This window comes from Odontesthes bonariensis, chromosome 4 (genome assembly GCF_027942865.1).
Source record: "Odontesthes bonariensis isolate fOdoBon6 chromosome 4, fOdoBon6.hap1, whole genome shotgun sequence".
Classification (NCBI taxonomy): Eukaryota; Metazoa; Chordata; class Actinopteri; order Atheriniformes; family Atherinopsidae; genus Odontesthes; species Odontesthes bonariensis.
Window position 1 is genome coordinate 35451404 of NC_134509.1, and position 23029 is coordinate 35474432.

The window sequence follows — 23029 nt, forward strand, 5'->3', positions numbered from 1 at the left end:
TAATTTTAATGTTGTGGCTGATTAGTGTATGTTGTTATGAATAAGTATGAAAAGTGATTTTTTTTTTTCTCTCTCTCTCACCCCAAACCTCAAGTTGGTGATAAGGTCCCAGCTGACATCAGGTTGACATCCATCCGATCCACCACCCTCAGGGTGGATCAGTCCATTTTGACAGGGGAGTCTGTGTCAGTGCTCAAACACACAGACCCTGTACCAGATCCCAGAGCTGTTAACCAGGACAAGAAGAACATGCTTTTCTCAGTGAGTCTCAAGCACCATGTTTGTCTTTTTTTTTTTAGGACTCACTTCTGAACATGTTTCCTTGCTCACATTTAGTCACAAAAGACCAAACACAAAGACATGAAGATGACAAGTACTACTACACTGACAACAAACTGTTTAATTACACAGAAATGATAAGCTTGTTTTTGCCAGCTTCTAGATGCCCTTCTGTTATGTTGAATTACAGATTCTTTCTTAATCACAAGCTCACACTTTTCAGTTTGTTTTGACTATTCCCACATAAGCTTTGCTGCTGCCCCAAATATCCGATAAGACTCCAAATGCTCACAGTGCCAAATGTGTTTTACAACGATGCTGAAAATAGCCTCTCAACCAGGGTCACTGTAAAGGTACAGTACTTGAAAAATATAAAATTATATCTTTGTTTAAATGACTACCCTTTATACACAAATGGTTGTTTTAGTTGGAAAACTTGAGTCATTCTTTCACAGTAGATTCTGATCACACCCTTACAGTGTTCTTAAGGTTTTTTTATAGCATTTGGACAGCAAAATTCTGGTCCTGATCTTAAAATTAAGTCAAAAACAACCTCAGATGATATTACTGTGTCTCTTGATTTATTCAACAAAAGCTAAGCCAAAATGCAGAAGAAAGAGTCTGTGTGCAAGTGGATAAAGCATCCATGGTGTTAGTGTGTGTTTGTGTATATTATCTCTGGCAGAACTAAAAGGTCACTCAGTCACCAGGTGGTCTTTTTTCAAAGATCAACAGCCTCAGATTTTTTATTTTAAAACATCTCTCTGACAGACCCCAGGCCTGAAGGCGGTCTTTGTGCGGTTATATGACTATTACTATAACTATTATTATAATGTGATGTCACACAGTGATGTGAAGAGACTACATTAAACTCTGATTTTCTTTCCAGGGCACTAACATTGCAGCAGGTCGGGCCATTGGGGTTGTCGTAGCAACAGGTGTGCAGACAGAGATTGGGAAAATTCGAGATCAAATGGCCTGCACTGAGCCTGAAAGGACCCCACTTCAAAAGAAACTTGACCAGTTTGGAGAACAGCTGTCGAAGGCAAGTGTATTTAACTTCAAATTTGTAGTCAGTTCTGACCTTTAAGATAAAAAATAGTCTGTAAAATACATGTTGCTACATGCATGTTTGTTTGTTTTTTTATGGTAATCTGCAGGTCATCAGTGTGATTTGTGTGGCTGTGTGGGCCATCAATGTGGGCCATTTTAATGACCCGGTCCATGGAGGTAGCTGGCTGAGAGGAGCTGTTTACTATTTCAAGATTGCTGTTGCACTGGCTGTAGCTGCCATACCAGAAGGTAAGGCGTCTTATTCATCTGCAAAAAGTATCACTTGATTACACTTTGTGTATTTTTTTTTTATTATTATTATTTTTATTTTTTTTACGATTGGAGGTATTTTTGTGATTTTGTAAGAACAATCCAGGAATTTTCCTGAAAACAAATTAATTAACTTTCTTTTTATATCCTTATTATGCCTTATAAAACTAACTGCTACACAGCAGATTATGAAGCTCCAGAAACTACTTCCTTAACCCCACTTGTTGTTTTCCCTCTCAGGCCTTCCAGCAGTCATTACTACCTGCTTGGCACTGGGCACCAGGAGGATGGCCAGGAAGAATGCTATAGTCCGCAGCCTGCCATCAGTGGAGACGCTGGGTTGCACCTCTGTTATATGTTCAGACAAAACAGGCACACTAACTACAAACCAGATGTCGGTCTGCAGAGTAAGGTTTAGAACATCATAGCAATCTGACAGATGTCCAGCTAATGTTTTAATTGCTCTGTGGACTCATCAGCCTGATTTAGCTACTTTGACATTGATAACACACTTTAACTGATCCCAAATGAACAAGTTATGATTTTCCATACTAACATTAGATTAACAAACGGGTTAATACAACCTTGATTCAGTCCAATAAGTTAATGTATAAATTTAATTGTTATATAAAAGGGAGTAGTCAAATAATAACCACTACATTTACAAATGTCGGCCGTTTTCATTTTTGGCAGCCAACTACAATGGCTCATATCAAAGATTTCTTCACATTAAAAGCAATAATGGCAAGGCTGTGTGAAAAAAATCCAATATCTCATGGAAAAAAAGGTATTTTGAAATAATAAGAATGATGATGGAAGAAAGCAGCAAAGGAGAAAGAGAACAGATTTGAGTGTGACTATGCGCTGGTGCTACCATGATGCAAACTCAACTATTCCTCCATTAATTCACAGCACTGATACGTATCAAGTTCATCACTCCATTGCTGTGAATTTCTTGTCATGGAAATGACAACTTTAGCTGTCGTGAAACTTCCTGTAGATTTTTTAGACTCTGTTTAACTAATATTGGTAAAATGAGAATTTTCTGCACCAGTAAAAGTCATTATAGTTCCTAATCCTGATGAACTTTTAATTTAAAAACAATGCTACCCCGGCTGCACTTTCGACCAACCACACATTCTCCCACACCTCTCGTAAATCTGGGTGAGGTAGTGGAACGGGCCTGCTAATTTCCAACAAGTGGAAATACAACCAACTGATACCTAATGCTAAATACAACACCTTTGAATACCATGCCATCTTGGTAACTGCACCGGTCAAAACTTTCATGGTTGTATATATGGGCGTATATCGCCCAAGTGGACAACTCGGTGACTTCTAGATGAACTAGACACCTTGCTCTCTTCCCTCCCCGATCATTAGTCTGGCTTCCTCCCACCATCCAAAAACATGCACATTAGGTTATTTGATGATTATGAATTAACCCTAGGAGTGAGTGTGAGCATGCATCGTTGTTTATTTCTGTGTGGCCCTGTAATGGATTGGTGCCCTGTCCAAGGTGTACCCCGCCTCTCACCCAATGGCAGCTCCTGCCCCCTGAATTGATTTAACTGGGTATAGACAATGGATGGATGGATGGATCTTTCACCCCATCAGTTTATTTAGACAGGCATCAAATCTCAGCTCACCCAACAGTCCGACTGACACCTCAAAAGACAGTTCAGCTGTTTCTCCTGTACATACAGCATGCACTATTAACACTGATTGATCCCTCCTACCTGTGCTTTTATCTCTGGAAGTTGTCTTGCAACCCACCTTCACCACATTTCCTCCTTTTCATGCTGTGTGTAACTTCATCAGTTAGGTTTGTTTTTATTGTTACCTGCTGTGTTCCGACTCCTCAGTCTTCCATTCCTCAGGCCGCTTGCATGTGCACATGGGGGACAGGGAAATCTATGAATACCATCAAACATAAATGACTGCAAATGGAAATTATCATCTCATTAATGAAGTGGTACTGACTGAATTGGTATCAGTATGACACAATAACATAATGGTTTTTGTACATTTCAAAACCTCATGTGAATCACTAGGAAGTTGTCCTCAAATGAAGTGTGGTGCTGACACCAATATAAAAATGCATTAGGCCTCAGGAGTGGAATCGATTCAAATGTTTTTTCTGACATTATGAACTAATCAACTACTCCAATGTTTATGTGTGTATGTGCATATGTTTAGATTTTTGTAGTGGATAGTGTGTCAGGAGAGCGCTGCAGCTTGAACGAGTTCACAGTGACTGGATCTACTTATGCCCCTGAAGGGGAAGTGTGAGTGTCTTTAACCTTTAACACCTAACATTAAACCTGTGACAGATGCATAGTTTTTGTTTTTTTCAAAACATAATGACACGTAAGAATAACTGCTCTGTTTGTTTTTTTACTGTTTCAACACATTTGTTTCACTCTTCTGTCTTTATTTTTTTATTTTTTCGGTTCTCATCTTTCTCAGTTACAAGGATGGCTCACTGGTGAAGTGCAGTCAGTATGAAGGCCTGGTGGAGATGGCCTCCATCTGTGCATTATGCAATGACTCATCACTGGACTACAACGAGGTAAAAAATGCAAGATTGCAATCTGTACAAGATTCAACAGCACCCTTTAACTTTTAAGTTTTTTGTTTTTATATATGTGTGATCCAGGCAAAGGGTGTGTATGAGAAGGTCGGAGAGTCAACAGAGACTGCCCTCTGCTGTTTGGTGGAGAAAATGAATGTATTTGACACCGACCTGAGGGGACTGATCCCTACTGAGAGAGCCACAGCCTGTTGTTCAGTAAGTGTGGATATCTAAAAAACTGAATGATATGTTCCGTTTTTATGATTTATTGTTATTTTTTGAGACAAGATATGAAATGAGGCATTAAAGTTTTTACGTAGTTTTCATAAACATGTTTCTTTTGTACAGCTGTGTCATTGTGAGTATCACTACTGTCATTCACTGCTTAGCTGTGCCCTACTCCCAGTCTATAGCCCTTTTTCCATCAACGACATGATTCGCTTTAATTTGATGCGCATCAGAAGTTAGTGCGATACATGTGATGGAAAAACGGTTAAATCGCTAGAACGCCTGTTTTGTCGCATTAAATCAATTCGCTCGAAATAGGTGGTTCAGGGCTAAGTTGTATCGCTACAGAAGTGATGGAAAAGGTTAATGCGATCAGACTAGCCACGCATGCGCAGATGGTATTGGTAAAGCGCGAGGATTCGAATGTTGTTGTTGAGCCGCTCAGCCGCCCCATTTCACCTATCCTGTCGGTATCAAAACAGCAGCAACAACTAGTAACAACAATGTCCGATGATAAAAGAAACAACTGGTCGAGAGCAGAGACTCTGCTTTTTTTAAACACAATTCGGGAGGTCCTGAAGCAGCATAATTAATTCTCGCCTCGCTCTCATCGATGAGAGCGAGGCGAGAATTAATTATGCTGCGGATGAAGGATCCTCCTTCTTAAATTTCTGACGGCAATTATAAGCTGACAGCAGCACTAGCAGCATGTTTAGTCCTATCCTACGGTCCATAACTCTAAATAAGTAACTAGCCTAATAAATAAAACGAAAGCCGGTGGTGAAAAGTTACGTAGCCTTGAAAGTTATAGCAACTGTTATAACAGGAGGCTGACAATAACAGCGCGAGCAATTAAATTCCCGCTACCGAGCATTCTAATTCGCTACAATTCGCCACTTTTGTAATGGAAAATCATCTGGTCGAGTCAGAATAATGCGCATCAGCACGTTCCGGTGATGTCATTTTATTTCGCTAGAATCGTCCTGTTTGATGGAAAACCAACCGAACGCATCTTATATCGCAACAAAGTAATGCGATATAACTTTTAATTCGCTGCAGAATCTGATGGAAAAAGGGCTTGTGTGTGAAGAGTTATAGTCTTGCTCTCAACTTCTCCACTCTGTTGCCAACTTGGCAACATTTGTTGCTTGATTTTTTTTTCTCATAAAGGCTCATCTGGATCAGTCTCAAACCTTTTTTGATTAACCATAGTTCATTTACATTGAAGAAAGTAACCAGATGAGCCCAGTGAGTGCCAAAACAAGTTTTTTTGTTTTTCTTTACCAACATCTGTGTTTTGTGAAGTCTGCTGACTGCACAGCAGGAAGTTGTGTTTGTGAACTAACTTTCTTTCTGACTGATCATTTCACATGTTGTCTAAGGTGATTATGTCAGACAATGTGGCAGTTATAAAAGCATTAACTGGCTTTTATAACTGCCACAGGCTTTTGAACATTTGAAATGAAGAATGTAGGATTTAATATCATGCAAGAACTCAGTATCAGATTATTAAAATTTTCTCCCTGCTCACAGAAAGCTTGACTTTCAGTGTTTTAGGTTGATAAATTTACAATTAAACCAACCTACAAACATGAACACTGACTGAACCAGCTCATTTCCACAGAATGCTCAGTTGCATTTTCTCATTGTTTGTGAACTTAATGCTGTTCTCAGCCATTTGGACCTGAAAACCTAACCTGACTCACGTCATCTGGCTGCGTTTACCAACTACACGCGGGGGTGTTCCCTTTCCTCACACAACCATCTGAGGAGCCTGGGAGTCATATGTGTTTCGTCCGATTAGAAAATAATCAGAGCCAATCATTAATTGCTGGGTGGGACTTTGGATGAATGGGCGGCGTCATGAAACGAGATACTGAATATATCTATATTACGGAAAAGGAGGGTGCACACTTCCGTTCTATTGGACAGTTAGCCAGAGTTTGTAAAGCGGCGCCGGATTTGATGTGACTATCGTTATTAGGCCTACAATACATGCCCAGATTATTTTCGGTGTGGCGCACAGGGTTGCTCGAAAGCGCCCCCGCACGCTTTTTTTTCACACCGGAGCCACTCATCCTCTGCGCTCCGGGACCTCCCACTTTACAAATGAAGCACGGGTTGAGTCATTGGGAGTGGCTGCAGTGGCGTGTCAGTCAAGATGACGGACAGATTCTTCATCCAGTCACATGCACGAGTTTTAGAAAAAAATAGCCCCATTTGAAATCATATCGGTTGTGGGCTCGTCCCAGATGGTATGCGAATACCAGAGGGCGGGAGTCAGGTAACTGAAAACCCTCAATAAGCTCATAAGTAAAACTCAGCACAACCAAACCACAAATGCATAAAAAAAACAACTTGGACTGGTGAGCCTTTGCACTAACCAGCATAAATCTGTCTTTAGTCAAACTGACAGCACCCCGTGTGTTTATCCCTTAAACAGCTGATGACAGAACACGCACTCTCGACTTTCATTTTGGTTTTCATTTTACTTTGTATATGAAGTAGTATATTTCTTGCACTCGCGTCGTACTTCAATTGAAATATAAAAGTACAAACAGAAGTCAGGTTTATCTCATTGTAGGATACAGAGACTCGGGCCTCTGCAGCCAGATGAGAAATGTAATGCAATATAAAAAATGGCTAACTTCAGGTGATAGGATTTACACAATTTAACACAAAGAAATCCGGAGTCTGTCAAATATTGTATCCATAAAATCAGTTTTCACGTTAATCTAAAAAGCCTCACAAATCATATTAGTCAGGGTTCCTTTTAATGGACTGCGTTTGAGTTTTAGAGTCATTCTGCTGTCACATACTTGGACAGAAAAACATAGATAGACAGAAATATTAAAAATGGCTTTACTGGGAAAACTTGTTATGCAGCACTATTATAGTAATAATTGTAAAACTTTAAGATCAATTAAAAAAAAATTATGTTATAAAAAACATTATTGCCCAACCCTATTTCACAAACTTTCTCTTTTCTTGCTTTTCCTGTTCACATCCTTCCTGATATTATTGTTTACTTTCAGGTCATTAAGCAGCTGATTAGGAAGGAGCTGACACTTGAGTTTTCCAGGGACAGAAAGTCCATGTCTGTATTTTGTTCATCCAATAAACTCACCAGTTCAACCTCTGGAGCCAAGATGTTTGTCAAGGCCAGTCACATATCACATTCTTTGACACATTTATTTGTCAATTGGTTATAAAGAGATAGTCATGTCCTTGTGTATCTTATCTTGTCACCTCAGGGAGCTCCAGAGAGCGTTTTGGAGCGGTGTAACTACATCCGTATCAGCGGCTCTGCTCGCGTGCCTTTGAGCCCGGTTGTTCGAGAACAGCTCCTGTGCACTGTACGGGAGTGGGCATCAGGGCGAGACACACTACGTTGCCTTGCAATGGCAACCAGAGACACACCACCTGACATCCATAGCCTCAACCTGGAGAACTCAGCAACCTTTGCTGACTATGAGGTACTGATAAAAGTAGCCAAGACTGTACTCTAGCGCATTCATAAGTAGAACGTATAAATACAGTATTACACTTATTATTTGTATCACTACGAATGTGGGTGGTCATGTTTTTTTTTTTTTACAAAAAAAAGAAAAAAAACAATGCTGTCTTCTGAAATGGAATTGGAATTTCTACTTTTTCAGTCAGTGGCTCTAATGTCTGTTAAAACTGGTTCTTTACACCATCTCTTTTTCTTTCTTCCCAGTCGGACCTAACCTTTGTGGGCTGTGTGGGGATGTTAGATCCCCCAAGGAAAGAGGTTCTTGGTGCAGTTCGAATGTGTCGACAGGCTGGTATACGAGTTATCATGATCACAGGTAAGCATGCACACAGACAAAAAAACATATTCTTACAGAATCAGATCATTTCAGCAGTCTAATAATATCTTATAAGAGAGCAATTTAAGAATGATGTTTGCTTTTTAGCTTTAGTTTGGAATTTGGAAGGTAAACTAGTATCAGAACCTAAAAAGACACATTGGTTCCACTCCAATGCTGCTTTATTCTCAGCTCAGTGTTTTTGATTAAAATACACTTGGTAAGATATATGAAATGAAATATTATTTTAAGATATGCATTATTGAGTGATAGATTAGTTACCCAAGGCACATGCATTGTCCCCAGGTTCCCCACCCCTGTGCATGTCAGATCTGGCTACAATTACCAAAACTGGTAACAGTTAAATGTTTAATTCCGAGCTTTAAAACAGCAGTTTGACAACAGACCACTAACTGCATGGGGAATCCAATACAATGGGAGTTGAATAATTTTGCTGGTGACGGTGTGCTTATGTCCATCTTTTATACACAGTCAGTGGCTAGACTGCTTTAAAATAGAACTGATCCATTCTCCATCTTCTTTAAGATAAAAAGACCTTCATTGTTAATGATTGTCTTTGACTGCACATATTTAATACAGCCATCTGAAAGCAAAGATACCCCACACTGATTCTGACACTTGGGGCTCATTTTGATCTATTTAAATGTTTTGTTACGAGCTAAAATAAAGCAGATCAACATCTGATATTTTCTTACCAAGAAGAGAGACTAGAAATTTAGGAACGTTGGATACCTCTTCACTGTTTCCATTTGTGACCTCAGGAACAAATACAATGCAGGTGAAAATAATAACAGTGAAATTTCACCTCCAGACACCACACCTAAATAACTTTAGAACAAAACAATAAATAATAATAATAAATAATAAAATAAAATAATATATCCATACAGGCTACACAGAGCTTTCTTTTAAGCATTCACACACATTCATACACAGATGGACAAAGGTGACGTGGGGTCCGGTGTCTTGCCCAAAGGCACTTAGACATGTGGCCCAGACAAGCCTGGAGTCAAACCATTGACCTTCTGATTAGTAGGTGAATGCCCTTCTTCCTGAGCTACAGCCACTCCTTACTTATTCATTATTTATCTCTCTACTCTGTCACTTGAAAGGGAAACTCCCATGACTGTGCATGCAACAGGGCCAGCTGAACATATTACTGTGTGTAAGCCTTTTAAGTAATCATTTATTACTGTTCCTACTTAAAGGTGGGGTAGGGGATCTTTTTCTGGAACATTTTTTTACATATTGCTTGAAATACTCTTCACACCCCCATTGCAACCAATTAATTAAAAGTTTTGACACAAATATGAAACGTTTTAGTGGCCTCGAGAACGTACAATCTAGGAAAAACACTGTCCAATCATTGTGAACGGACCGTTCACAATGATTGAATTCTGATGCCGTCTATCAAACTGCAATCTGCTCCTCCCTCCCTCTCCTTACCCTTGTGCGCGTACCCTGCTCCGTGAACGAATTACGCGTCCAGAAGCTTTGGAGGAAGCTAAACTAGAGCCAGCTTGGCTAGCACCTAGCATTATTAAACGTATAGTTAGCATAAACTAAATACTAAATACGGCAACGATCGATGCTTGCTGTCAGAACAGCGCTCGTGCACCTTCGTGCTCGTGCGTGTTCATGTACTCTAGAGGCGTGCCTTCGGGGGTAAAGTGAAGAAAAGGGTTGGGACTTTTTACCTGTGTATTTTCAAAATGCAGCTTCGCTGGACTCAAAATCCAGGGTCTCCTACCCTACCTTTAATACATCCTGAAAAAGGGTTTGTGTCAGTCTTTAGTGAATCTGTCAAAAAGAGTTTCTTTAGTTCCTTTCTGGGCTGCACGGTGGTGTGGTGGTTAGCACCGTTGCCTCACAGCAAGATGGTTCCAGGTTCAACACCCAGCTGGGGCCTTTCTGTGTGGAGTTTGCATGTTCTCCCCGTGTATGCGTGGGTTCTCTCCGGGTACTCCGGCTTCCTCCCACTGTCCAAAAAATCATGCATGTTAGGTTGATTGGCATCTCTAAATTGTCCTTAGGAGTGAGTGTGAGCGTGCATGGTTGTTTGTCTCGTATGTCTCTATGTGGCCCTGCGATGGACTGGCGGCCTGTCCAGGGTGTACCCCGCCTCTCGCCCATTGACTGCTGGGATAGGCTCCAGCCCACCCGCGACCCGATCGACGGATTCAGCGGTATAGATAATGGATGGATGGATGGATAGTTCCTTTCTTTTTGGACAATAAAACAAGATCATTGATGTGACAGCTCACCCTTCTGTTTTCCTCTAGGTGACAACAAAGGGACAGCTTTATCAATCTGCAGGAGGGTGGGCATCATCACAGAGCAGGAGGAGGAGCAGGAGGGTGCAGGGGCCATTGGGGGGCTGACAGGGCGTGAGTTTGACGAGCTGCCGCCTCACCTGCAGCGCCAGGCCTGTCGGACAGCACGATGCTTTGCCCGTGTGGAACCAGCTCACAAGAGCCGCATAGTGGAGTATCTGCAGAGTCTGAATGACATCACTGCCATGGTGAGAGTGTAGGCTTGTATTTGCTTTTTAAAGCTGTATCATGTAGCATTTTGATAATCAACACAACAGCAGTCATTTGCTCAGTCAGTGGGAAAATTTTGACCAACGAGACCAGCTAAGGGTCTGATTATACACACTTGCAGTGGTGCACAAAGACAGCTTCAGGCATAATAGACCCACAGTTATTCTTAATATGACATACACTTGATATCCTTAAAGGAAAATCTCCCTATAGAGAAAATGCTTTAGACAAGTTTGTGTAGTGACAACAAAGTTGATAGTTGAAAAACATTGAACAGCAGAGAAAAGGAGATGAACATTTTGGTAATTGTAGGGAGCTTGCCTCCTCACTTTGTGCTCTTTCACATAAGTTCAGAAAAAAAACAGGAGTGCCTTAAACTACATTAAACTGATGCTCGGAACAAAGATGTACAGTGACTTATTTTTTTCAGAATATCAGCAAGTTGAACCTAATCCAAACTGGCACTTCTAGCAATCCTACATTTTCTTTTGTTTGTTTGTTTGTTTGTTTGTTTGTTTGTTTGTTTTTGTTTTGTGTTGTATTGTTGGTCCAAAAAAGTATCACCTAGGTTATGGTCAGGACACAGACCTTCTTTTGTTTACAAGTATTGAGTGATTGTGATGTTGCACCAACCAACATCTTCTAAGCTATCGGTCACAGACTTCTACCCTGACATCATCCTGTTAAACTTTATTAAAAATTTCAATGTCATTGTTCACCCAAATCTAAAAGCATGAAGACAAAAATAGTAAAGAGAAGAAAATGCTTCCTTCTCTACGTTTCAGAGCTAGATTTAGGTTTTTATCTTGGTGCTGGGTTTTACTCTGAAGATAGTGTTTTTCTTGTTCACCTCTTTCTTAACTGCACATTGTGCACCTGGTAAGATCTGTGTAGAACAGCCACTCATTGCATGAGCAGTCTTTGCAGATATCATGATAATTCCAAAGATGTCCAATTTCAATCGTTACTGCACTTCTTTCCATCCCCTCTTTCACTGGTTTAGACAGGTGATGGGGTCAATGATGCTCCAGCGCTGAAGAAGGCAGAAATTGGTATTGCGATGGGCAGTGGCACAGCAGTGGCCAAGTCTGCCTCGGAGATGATCTTGGCTGATGATAACTTCTCCACAATTGTGGCTGCTGTGGAGGAAGGGAGAGCCATTTACAACAACATGAAACAATTCATCAGATATCTGATATCATCCAACATAGGAGAGGTGGTCTGGTGAGTGGGTAGTACAATAAGCAAGTGAATACAGAAAATTGAGCCTAAAAGCTTGGCTCTTGTAAGTGTGGTTCTAATTTGTTAGAAAATGAGAGACACATATATTTTATATAAACAAGCTCAGGCTGTCCCCTCCTCTTTCCTGTGTCCTTTTCAGTATTTTCCTAACAGCGGCACTGGGCATGCCTGAAGCGCTGATCCCAGTTCAGCTGCTATGGGTCAACCTGGTAACTGATGGTTTCCCAGCAACCGCTCTAGGCTTCAACCCCCCAGACCTGGACATCATGTCTCGTCCTCCCCGCTCTCCCAAAGAGCCACTGATCTCCAGATGGTTGTTCTGTCGCTACCTCATCATTGGATGTGAGTAACGGTGATATTATCACATGCATATTTTAGATTAGAAATGGCTCACTGGTTTAATGTTCTGAATATCATTTTCTGCCACACTTAAGGCTGTTATTAATCATTGTAGCATCTCACCAATTTGAATAAAAACTGTTGTGCATGAGGGCTTAACATTTCTATTTTCTGCATTGTCTTTGAGAGTAACTGTAGCCTAAATACTGCTGACCTTTCACAATGCACCACATCTCCCAAGAATCAGTTTCTTACCACTGAACAAGTTCTGTGTTTTTTAGGTTACGTGGGAGCAGCCACTGTTGGAGCTGCTGCCTGGTGGTTTATGGCAGCTCACGATGGACCAAAACTTTCTTTCTATCAGCTGGTAAACTTTTGTTTCTTCTGCAAGATTAGAGTTGTTTGATATTTATACAGGCTGGTTTGTTCGCAAAGATACATACAGTAAGAATGATTGTGCGTCTCTCTCTCTCCCAAATTTAACTTGTAAGTTCATAACACATTTTGGGTCATTGAATGCAAGCTGTCAGTACACAGCAGTTTAAGCATATTACAGGTCAGTTATCAGGTCTGATTTAAAAAAAAAAAAAAAAAAAAAAAAAAAAAAAAAAAAAAGTTTTGATGGGTGCTTTAGAAAGTTATTATTGGCAATGAAACTAGAAAACAAGGGATAAAAAATATTCTGGTTTCTTTTCATAGTTGAAATTATTGGTTGGGTTATGAAGAAATCCATTTCTAAGTATGTGAAACCTATTTCTTTCAGGGTTATTTACCCCACGGTAATCCAGTCTCAATTTATATTGCTCATATGATTGCTCAAGACTTTCAAAGTTGAAGAGACTTTCTGTTATTATTTATGTTATATACAAGTTGAATAGAATAGTACTTGCTAAATAGTAACACACAAAATCTGTTGATTAATCCAGAGAATTTGATGGAACCATTAAAGATGTTTAGAATTGTACAATAAATTGTATGTGATATAACATAGTATTGTTATATACCGATTTTTTTCCACCACAGTCCCATTATCTACAGTGCAGTGAAGGCCATGTTGAGTTTGCTGGTGTGCAGTGTTCAGTCTTTGAGTCTCCGTATCCCATGACTATGGCTCTGTCTGTGCTGGTTACCATAGAAATGTGCAACGCCTTGAACAGGTAAGAACAGAACAATCATTCCAAACATTGACAGATACATCAGCCGTTGTATTTCATCCACTTCAGTGGTAGGCCTCCGTAAGAATTCAACTTGGAAAATGATTAACCTGAAAGGCACTATTTATTAAAGAATGCACTGTGCTGGCTGCAAGTGCCCTTTTTTTAACAACAAGCTGTTTAGTTTTTAACTTCATTTTCACTGCATTATAGTCATGGCTGTGTAAAAGTTTGTGAAAAGTGTCAGTTATCTGAACCCTTACCTTGCAAGTGGAGGCATCCTTCCCCTGACAACATAAGAGTCTTCCTGTCAGCACTATAATGAAGAAAATTATCTCACATAAAGGTGATCATGGATTCCAATAAAGATTAAACAAAACAAATTGGAATCTAATTTTAATGTTAAGGTATTATTATTTGATGTTAATGTTCATGTTCTACATAGTGGCATTCTACATAGTGTGAGATGTCCACATCAGCTTGTGACTAAACCATGAGGGAGCGTCCACACACCTGTGGTGTGCTTGAGTCTTCCCACTACTATAAGAGCACCCCCTCACCGTATGATACATAACATAATGGTTTTTTGAAGGAGGTGTTCATAGGGGAATATTTCAGCCGTTACCTCCTGTATCTCAGCTACAAAGTGCAAGAGGAAACTTTAAATTAAAGAGTGGGGGGAAAGACAAAAAAATGGGATTTGACTATTCTATTATAAAAAGACTGATCTACCATGGATTTTTATTTTGAACTACAAATCATCCTTTTAGGGAATAGGTTATGTAAATCTAAACATGTTCACTCACTAGGGACATGCAAGACTAATCGATTAGTCGAAACAGCGCACAGTCAATTTTTGTTTGGGACAGGAGGAGACCAAGTTTGACAACGCAGAGATGCAGAACTTGTGTTTATAGCGCTGTTTCTGGTGAGTTTGCCCCTATAGCTGAAGCAATAGAGATGTTGGCAATGACAACAAAACTAAGTCAGTCTCCATTAATGGAGGGGAGATAGACTGTTCAGACCTGCAAATACCTGGGGGTGGTACTGGATAATAAACTGGAGTGGTCTGCCAACATAGACGCAGTGTACAGGAGGGGCCAGAGCCATCTCTTCTTCCTGAGACGGCTCAGGTTCTTCAATGTCTGCAGTGACATGATGTGCGCGTTTTATCACACTATCATTGAGAGTGCACTGTTCTATGCTGCTGTCTGCTGGGGGAGTTGCACTACAGACAAAAACTGTTGGCACCTTGACAAACTGGTGACAAAGGCTGGTTCTGTTGTAGGCAGAAGGCTGGACCCTCTCAGTGCTGTGGTGGAGCAACGGATGAGGAGGAAATTATATTCTGTTATGTAGAACAATAAAACATCCTCTCCACAGCATCCTGGCAGGACAGAGGAGCAGTTGCAGCGAGACGCTTATCTCACTGCGCTGCAGGTCATAAGGATTTTTAACAGTTATTGCTGACATGTTTTTCTCAAATTTATTTATTTATGTATTCTATTATATGATTCTATTCAACCGCAGTCAGTTCAGTGGGCGACAAAGTGAACAAAGAGCAGCACCTGGCAAATATAATGAGAGTGGGACAGAGTAAAATTAACACATATGTAGTATTTTTACATGTACTTTTAGTGGAGCTACGGTTACACTTCAACTTGCAGCGTTATTGGGAATCCAGCTATATTGATATACGCTCACATTTCACTGTTTTCACAAAAAGATGTTTGTAATTCAATTCAATTCAATTCATTTTTATTTATATAGCGCCAAATACAACAAATGTCATCTCAAGGCACTTAGATAGTAAGTCCAATTCAAGCCAATTGGAATTCAATTAATTAATAATAATCATAATTCATAAAATAATCCAATTCGTTCATATAGAGCCAATTCAAAAACAATTTCCTAGCTAAGAAAACCAACAGATTGCACTGAAAACTTTTTGTTTTTCGGTCCAATCTCCCGGCCTGAGCGTGCCTGAGGCGACTGTGGAGAGAAACGACTCCCTTTTAACAGGAAGAAACCTCTGGCAGAACCAGACTCAGGAAGGGTGGCCATCCGCCTCGACCAGCTGGGGTTTGAGAAGACAGAAAGGGGGGGGGCACTGTAACACCATTCAAAGGATATCTGTTGGAACAGGGAAACACGAGTTAATGACCACAATAATATCACATATACATAAAGAGAGTAAAGTGAGGAAAGGTGTGACAGATGAGCTCCCCCAGCAGTCTAGGCCTATAGCAGCTTAACTATGGGATGTTTCAGGATCACTGATAATACCTTGTGGTTATTCTTTGTTGTTACCGGCTTCCTCTTCTACGTACTGGATGGGAACAGTGGAGCATGTTCAGAGCTCCAACGCCAGTTTGAGTCTTATTTGACTTCCAACAGCAATGTCTGGATGCGATGATCGAGACATTGCAGAAGCTCGATTTCAGACGATTTCAGATGATTTCAGACGAACATATTTAAACATATTTGTATGTTTAAACACAATATATACATCATTAGCTGAAAAGAGCTTGATCTATCTTTAAACCACCACATGCATGTAGCCTCAGGCCTAAAGATCTGGCTCAAAAAGCTATTTTCATTGGGGCGGTCAGTGGCGTAGCGGGTTAAAGGAGAAGTTCACTATTTAAGACCTTGAGTTCCAGTTCCAGCTTGTTTATCAAGAATAAGAAATGAGGAGACCATTTTCACAACAATAGCTCATTTCTATCCATTTTGGCTGTTTTCGCTGGTCCATCCTGCTGCTACAGACAGGGTTCCATTGGGCACTCTGTTCAATGTCCTTAAAACAATACTAATGTCAATTTTAAAGAAAAGGTCAACTCACCGGGTGGTTCGTGGATGTTCCTGTGTGTCCCAAAAAAAATTGCGTTGCGAAATAAAAGTTATTTCTTGCTTTATTTAGCATTTTGTAATCCAATTGTATTCCGTTTGGAAGACTTTTCACTTTCACTTTCACTGTCAGATCACTGCGCCAGGGTGAAACTCCCATCTGGTGGCCGGGAGTGGGCTAGAGCCTCAGACTCAAAAATAGAGCGGATGTTTACGTGCGTCGTGATTTAGCATGAAAAATAGTTCCTGAACAGCAAAGAACACGGATTACACGGATGGAAAACCATAAAATGCGCCGACATTTTTTTTTTTAATACCACTAACCACCCGGTGAGTTGACCTTTTCTTTAAAATTAACATTAGTATTGTTTTAAGGACATTGAACAGAGTGCCCAATGGAACCCTATCTGTAGCAGCAGGATGGACCAGCGAAAACAGCCAAAATGGATAGAAATGAGCTATTGTTGTGAAAATGGTCTCCTCATTTCTTATTCTTGATAAACAAGCTGGAACTGGGACTCAAGGTCTTAAATAGTGAACTTCTCCTTTAAGCAGCCGCCCCATGTACAGAGGCTATAGTCCTCGCTGCAGCTGGCCCCAGTTCGAGTCCCGCACCGAGCGGCCCTTTGCTGCATGTCTTCCCCCCTCTCTCTGCCCCCTGCTTCCTGTCTCTCTCCAACTGTCCTATAATTAAAGGTGGGGTAGGGGATCTTTTTCTGGAGCATTTTTTTACATATTTGCTTGAAATACTCTTCACACCCCCATTGCAACCAATTAATTAAAAGTTTTGACACAAATATGAAAAGTTTTAGTGGCCTCTAGAACGTACAATCTAGGAAAAACACTATCCAATCATACTGAATGGACCGTTAACAATAATTGGATTCTGATCGTCTATCAAACTGCAATCTGCTCCTCTCTCCCACTCCGGGGGCGGCCGTGGCTCAGTGGTTAGAGTCGGTCGTCCAATAAACTGAAGGTTGGCGGTTCAATTCCCACTCTCGCCACTCAAAAAAAAAAAAAAGATTGGTGGAACTGATAGCTGGAGGGGTGTCAGTCCACCTCCTTGTCACAGCTGAGGTGCCCTTGAGCAAGGCACCGTACCCCCATGCTCCCCGGGCGCTTCATGGCTGCCCACCGCTCCAGGTTGGCATCTGTCTCTAAGTGTGTGACCCTGTGCATGTGCATGTGTGTGTCAGCAGGTGCCAACCTGGATGGGTTAAAAGCGGAGGACAAATCTACCTTCGGGTATAAATAAAGTCACCTTACCTTACCTTTTCCCCCTGTGCGCGTACCCTGCTCCGTGAACGCATTACGCGTCCAGAAGCTTGGTAGGAAGCTAAACTAGAGCCATCTTGGCTAGCACCTAGCATTATTAAACGTATAGTTAGCATATACTAAATACGGCAACGATCCGTGCTTGCTGTCAGAACAGCGCTCGTGCACCTTCGTGTTCGTGCGCGTTCATGTACTCTAGAGGCGTGCCTTTGGAGGGAAAGTGAAGAAAAGGGTTGGGACTTTTTACCTGCGTATTTTCAAAATGCAGCTTCGCTGGACTCAAAATCCAGGATCTCCTACCCTACCTTTTAAAGGCATTAAAAAAAAAAAAAAGTACCAATCACAGCAGATCCAGCTGCAGATCTGGATACAGTCACACAGCCATGCCCAGTACTTTGTACAGTGCAGTGTAGTATGTGTGTTGGCTCCTTAGCTACCTTGTTCTCAAGCAGCAAGTGTCCCCATCTCAACCAACAGAGCGATGACCCCCTTATACATCGGTTAGCCCTGTCTGGCCCAATGGTAGATGTCAGGCCCCTAGCCTGCATTTGGCCCTGGCATGCATATGCTCACCCACTATTAACCAAGTACTGTCACAGCGGCTCAGCAAGCCTCAGGAGGAAAACCTGTTTAACAACGAAAGTTGATAAATTACTATTGTGGTACCCGTTACCTCAAGAATTTTAGGTTTTGTTAAGCCAGCTTACATAAGCAACGGCTGCTGTATTGAAGATTATTTGAAGTATTCCCCTCAGGTGAGAGATGTTAGTTGCACTGTCTACAATTAACGTGACTTCTTTCTTTTTCTGTCCAGTCTTTCAGAGAATCAGTCCCTGTTAAAAATGCCTCCCTGGTCAAACCCCTGGCTGGTTGGGGCCATCTGTCTCTCTATGGCCCTACACTTTCTCATTCTATATGTTGACCCACTGCCGGTAAGGATTCATACATACACTCTATGTCTATGAAAGGTTACCCACTGGTATTTTTATGAAAGAGCATTTTTTTTTTTTTTTTTTTTACTTTTTAGTACTTGCTTTTTCTCTTTTAAAAAAATGTTTTATCTTTTTTAATTTCTTGTTTCATGTCTGTTTTTGCTGCTGTGACAAGTGAATTTCCCCGTTGTGGGATAAATAAAGTACAATCTAATCTAATCTAATCTATACCCATATGGGACAATCAGAACACGCAGTCATAGAACTCAATATTATCGAGTCATTTTTGGTGAATACACATGAGCAGATAAAATACCCCAAAATCACCAGTATCGTGCTGTGGGTGCTTGTTACCTCAGGTGGTTTTCCAAATACGACCTTTGTCATGGACTCAGTGGGTGGTGGTGCTGAAGATGTCACTTCCTGTTATCTTGATGGATGAGGCCCTCAAGTTCCTAGCCCGCAACTATATCGAGCCAGGTAGCCAGATCCAGGTAAGAAGGGATTGCTGGGGTGTGGTAAATACACAGCAGGTTATTGCACAATTAAATATATTTAATCTAATCCTGTCATATTCCTGCCTTTTGCTGAATTCCATTTTACAAAAAAGACAGTCGAAGAGGAGGAGGAGGAGCTGCAGAGGTCAGGGGCCAACTTGGGATTTGTTAGTGCAGCGATTTCGAGGCTATGTCATTCAGTCAAGGGTGTGTCCTGGTCATTCGTCCTGATTTCTGCACCGCTACTGATCTGGATCTTCAGTCTGGACTCTGATATCACCAACATCTTCTGGGAGTGATGGAAGAAAGAGAAGATGGGTGGGCTGCAAGGGAAACACTGAAACACATAAATGGAAGAAGAAACAAACAAAAAAAAAGCAGGTGTTGGGGGGTGGAATGCATGAGGCTGAGGGTATGTGGAAGCAAAATATATATTTTTTCTGAGTAGTGTAACAGCAATGTTCAGAAGAAGGAGTGAACATTTTTGCCAACAGACAATCAGAAAAAGAAAAATACAAAATATGTAAGGTTGTAAGGTTGTTTTAAATGATGATTTCCTCAGTAATGAAGGTGCTATGTGTAGCCATTTTTCTGTGCTAAGATCACAACTGTTCATTCACCTTGCTCACTTACACTGAACAACTACCTATCATTTCCTTTTGTTGGCTGCCAATATTGATCTGTTGATTGATCTATTCATTTTAACACTTTCGATAAAGTGAAATATGGTTGACAAAATACCACTATAGACCCCTACATGCTGAATTGTGTACGGCTGCATATAACATTACTAATACTTTCAATTATCCTTAGCTTACTAGCATGCTGAAGTTATGTACTTGTTTAGAGTAAGTAAAATGGATTAAAGCCAATTAAAACAGATGAATAATGGCACTGAAATAAACATAAAGATTCAACACTTTCAGTATAATTGCTTTTATGTTATAAAATCAGTCAGCATTTAGATATCCAGCCAAAATTTCCCAGAAACACACAAAAAAAAACAATACCAATCACTCGTATTTTTTTCCCCTTCGAAATTTTTGGTCTTATTTTCTTTCGTTTTTGTATTTCTATTCCAAAGGGTTTGATTTTGTGAGTGTTCGTCTTTTTAAAAGACCTGGACTGGATTTAAACCGGCCCATTTGTTTGTAATCCTTCCAAGTTCTCAGGAACCACTGACTAGCTTCAAACAAGTGATGTACTAACTCAGGTTATACCAATGAAATATCTGAAAACAAGTTGCTTGGAAACATCTATGATACTGGCTAGTAAAAACAACAGGAAGTCAGAGGTGTATGTGTCTTTAGTTTATCGTATTCATGTAGTTTAAGTTAATTTAGGCTGATTTTTTTCAACAGTGAATTTTTACAACTTTTTATTACTTCTTAGTTTGATATTATTTAAATAGCAAGTGGGTTTCTGTGTGGTACTTATTGTTTTTTTTTCTTTTCTGTCATAACAGTTTAAATATAAGCAGTCTAATATTTCGTCTGGTAGCTAGGTTAGCTTAGCAACTCTTCGTCTTTGCAGCACGAACTTAGTCTAAATGTTTCATCATATTTACCTGAGCTAATCTCTACATAGAATTATATATTTTGTGTGGTGCAAACCATTTTAACAAACCTACTTTTACTCTTCAGTTTGATCTTATCATAGAAAGATCTCATACATACAGTTTCTGCAAAGAACAAGTTGTGGCTTAAATGGTGGTAAAATGCTACACATAGCCCCTTTAAGAAGAATGTGTTTGCTTGGAAATTTTGTGGACTATACACACAAATGCACGTACCATCTTTACATCCGTACTTAATTACCGTACAACAGTAATATGTGCCCAGTCACAAGTAATGAGACCTGATATATACATATACAACAGAATCCTCCAGCAAGGCAAGGCATCTTTTTTTATATAGCGCATTTCATACCACAGGCAACTCAATGTGCTTTACATAAAGACAAGGCATTTCAAAGAACAGCATAAAGCAGCAATTTAAAGAGAAGAAAAATAGAATAAAAATTAAAAACACAGTTAAAAGCAATCAAAGAAGAGGGGAAAAAGAAAGATATAAACTCAACCATAAGCGCACCGAAAGAGAAATGTTTTTAACCTGGATTTAAAAGTGCTTACAGTTGGGGCTGATTTCAGTTCTGCTGGTAGTTTGTTCCAGTTGTGTGCAGCATAACAGCTAAAAGCTGCTTCACCGTGTCTAGTTTGAACTCTGGGCTCCACTATCTGACCTGAGTCAGTAGATCTTTGAGCTCTGGTGCTTTCAACAGTCTTTATGCTCCACAGCAAAAATATTCATTATCATTGCTCTAACAGCCTTCTTCTGAATAATTTGCTTGACACTAAGAGAAGCATCTAACCTGTAAAAACTGTTAGTAGACCATTTAAGAATACAAGCCACACATTTCTATTTTAACTTGTTTTGAAGTGGAAGTTTAGCCTGAGTTTGTCATATAATTATTGATCCTGCAGAAATGTGCAGGTGATGTAAAGCTTGGTGGGTTCTCAAAGGAATTCACTTAAACTTAGACTGTGTCAGGGTCCTGAGTAAACTACAATATAACCTTTGTTCTGTTAGATCTATAGTATTTTGTGTTTATTGTTAATGACACTAAGAAAGTCTTAAGTGAAGACTGGTGGTTCCTCAGATATAGTGAGGCTTCACAGATGGGCTGAAGCTGTATTTCAGCCTTTACACCAGGATGAATGACATGAATTTGTTATTTCTTAAAATGTTGATTGATATGTATATCAATGGGGGGCTGTTTTGGAAAAAAGTCTGAATATTTTGAGATGAGTATAATTTACTGTAAAAGAAAATGTCACAGTAAGTTTGGCTACATGTAATGCTAATGTAAGGCTTGTGTTTGTTTACTCTACTCTGAGCATTGTGCAGTAAAGCTGAGGTTATGTCTCCTCTATCTCACTTTAGCTAACACCACCTGATGGCTGACATTAGTCTCACGCCAGGTTCAATCTCCAGAGGTTATTATTATGTTAATGACATGTTTTTGTATAACTTCACTTTTTTTCAGTTCAGCTCAACAGAAGTTCTCTTAAGGGATTTTCTTGTAAAGTAGTCACTGTATTAGATATATAATCTATTATTCCCAATTTCTCAATCCAGAATTCTTTACAAAATATTTCGTCAAAATGTTGCCCTAAAAATACCCTTTCTTTTGCCCAAATAACATTCCTTTGATACAAAAAATGTTTTTTAGTTTTGTTTGCTCTGTATTTGTTTTAGTTACGTGACAACTCATTATTTATTGAAAACCATAAAATAGTTTTTTTTGTTGGTTTAGTGCTTTTTTTTATTTTATAGTCTGAAAATAAAAAATCACATTTTATACTGTTAAAGCAGAATAAACACGTCGTTTTTGCAGCAGTATTTTTTTCATTTGTAGTATTTATCAATACTTCATTGTGCTTTAAAGAGGAATGCTTTGTCATTATTTAAAAAAACATCGTAATAAGTTTGTTTACACTTCTTTATTTTTATTAGTTGATGCTCATGTTCTAAAGAGAGGGAGTGTTGTAGGATTATCACAATGTTGCAAACTGCTCATGACTGACTCACCTGTTTAAATAAAGATTAAACTGAGGAAATATAATAGGGTTGTTAAGAATGTTTTGCTGCTCTTCCTCAACACCTACAACATTTACACTGAAGCAACATTTTCAAGATTTAGTTTTTCACTTTTTTCGGTTCATTCTGCTGTTAGGGGGTGTTGTGTTGAATTATGGGGAACAAACAATAAAAAATATACATATATATTCAAATCTATGTTGTGTCTGTACATTCCATAATTTATGTCAAATTTGTTTTCAAGAAAAATAATAAGTTTAATAAATTTAGAATCTAAATGGGGCATCTTTAAAGAAGAAGTTCGTTTGTTTGTTTTTTAAACCTGGACCTTATTTT

The 23029-nt window shown here is 39.7% G+C and overlaps 1 protein-coding gene across 1 annotated transcript in view; it reads left to right on the forward strand.

Moving 5' to 3' along the window:
- The window catches only part of LOC142379034 (sarcoplasmic/endoplasmic reticulum calcium ATPase 2), a 39134-nt gene extending 16416 nt beyond the window's left edge, over window positions 1-22718 (forward strand). Inside the window, exons 7-24 of the mRNA XM_075464104.1 lie at window positions 95-261; window positions 1169-1324; window positions 1440-1581; window positions 1843-2009; window positions 3802-3890; window positions 4072-4174; window positions 4262-4393; window positions 7441-7566; window positions 7660-7881; window positions 8127-8238; window positions 10542-10780; window positions 11806-12026; window positions 12184-12386; window positions 12665-12750; window positions 13407-13540; window positions 18480-18597; window positions 18957-19091; window positions 19208-22718. Coding sequence (XP_075320219.1) covers window positions 95-261; window positions 1169-1324; window positions 1440-1581; window positions 1843-2009; window positions 3802-3890; window positions 4072-4174; window positions 4262-4393; window positions 7441-7566; window positions 7660-7881; window positions 8127-8238; window positions 10542-10780; window positions 11806-12026; window positions 12184-12386; window positions 12665-12750; window positions 13407-13540; window positions 18480-18597; window positions 18957-19091; window positions 19208-19393 — 2738 coding nt within the window. The 3' untranslated portion in view covers window positions 19394-22718. The remainder of the gene's footprint in view (window positions 1-94; window positions 262-1168; window positions 1325-1439; window positions 1582-1842; window positions 2010-3801; window positions 3891-4071; window positions 4175-4261; window positions 4394-7440; window positions 7567-7659; window positions 7882-8126; window positions 8239-10541; window positions 10781-11805; window positions 12027-12183; window positions 12387-12664; window positions 12751-13406; window positions 13541-18479; window positions 18598-18956; window positions 19092-19207) is intronic.
- The last annotated feature ends 311 nt before the right edge of the window (window positions 22719-23029 follow it).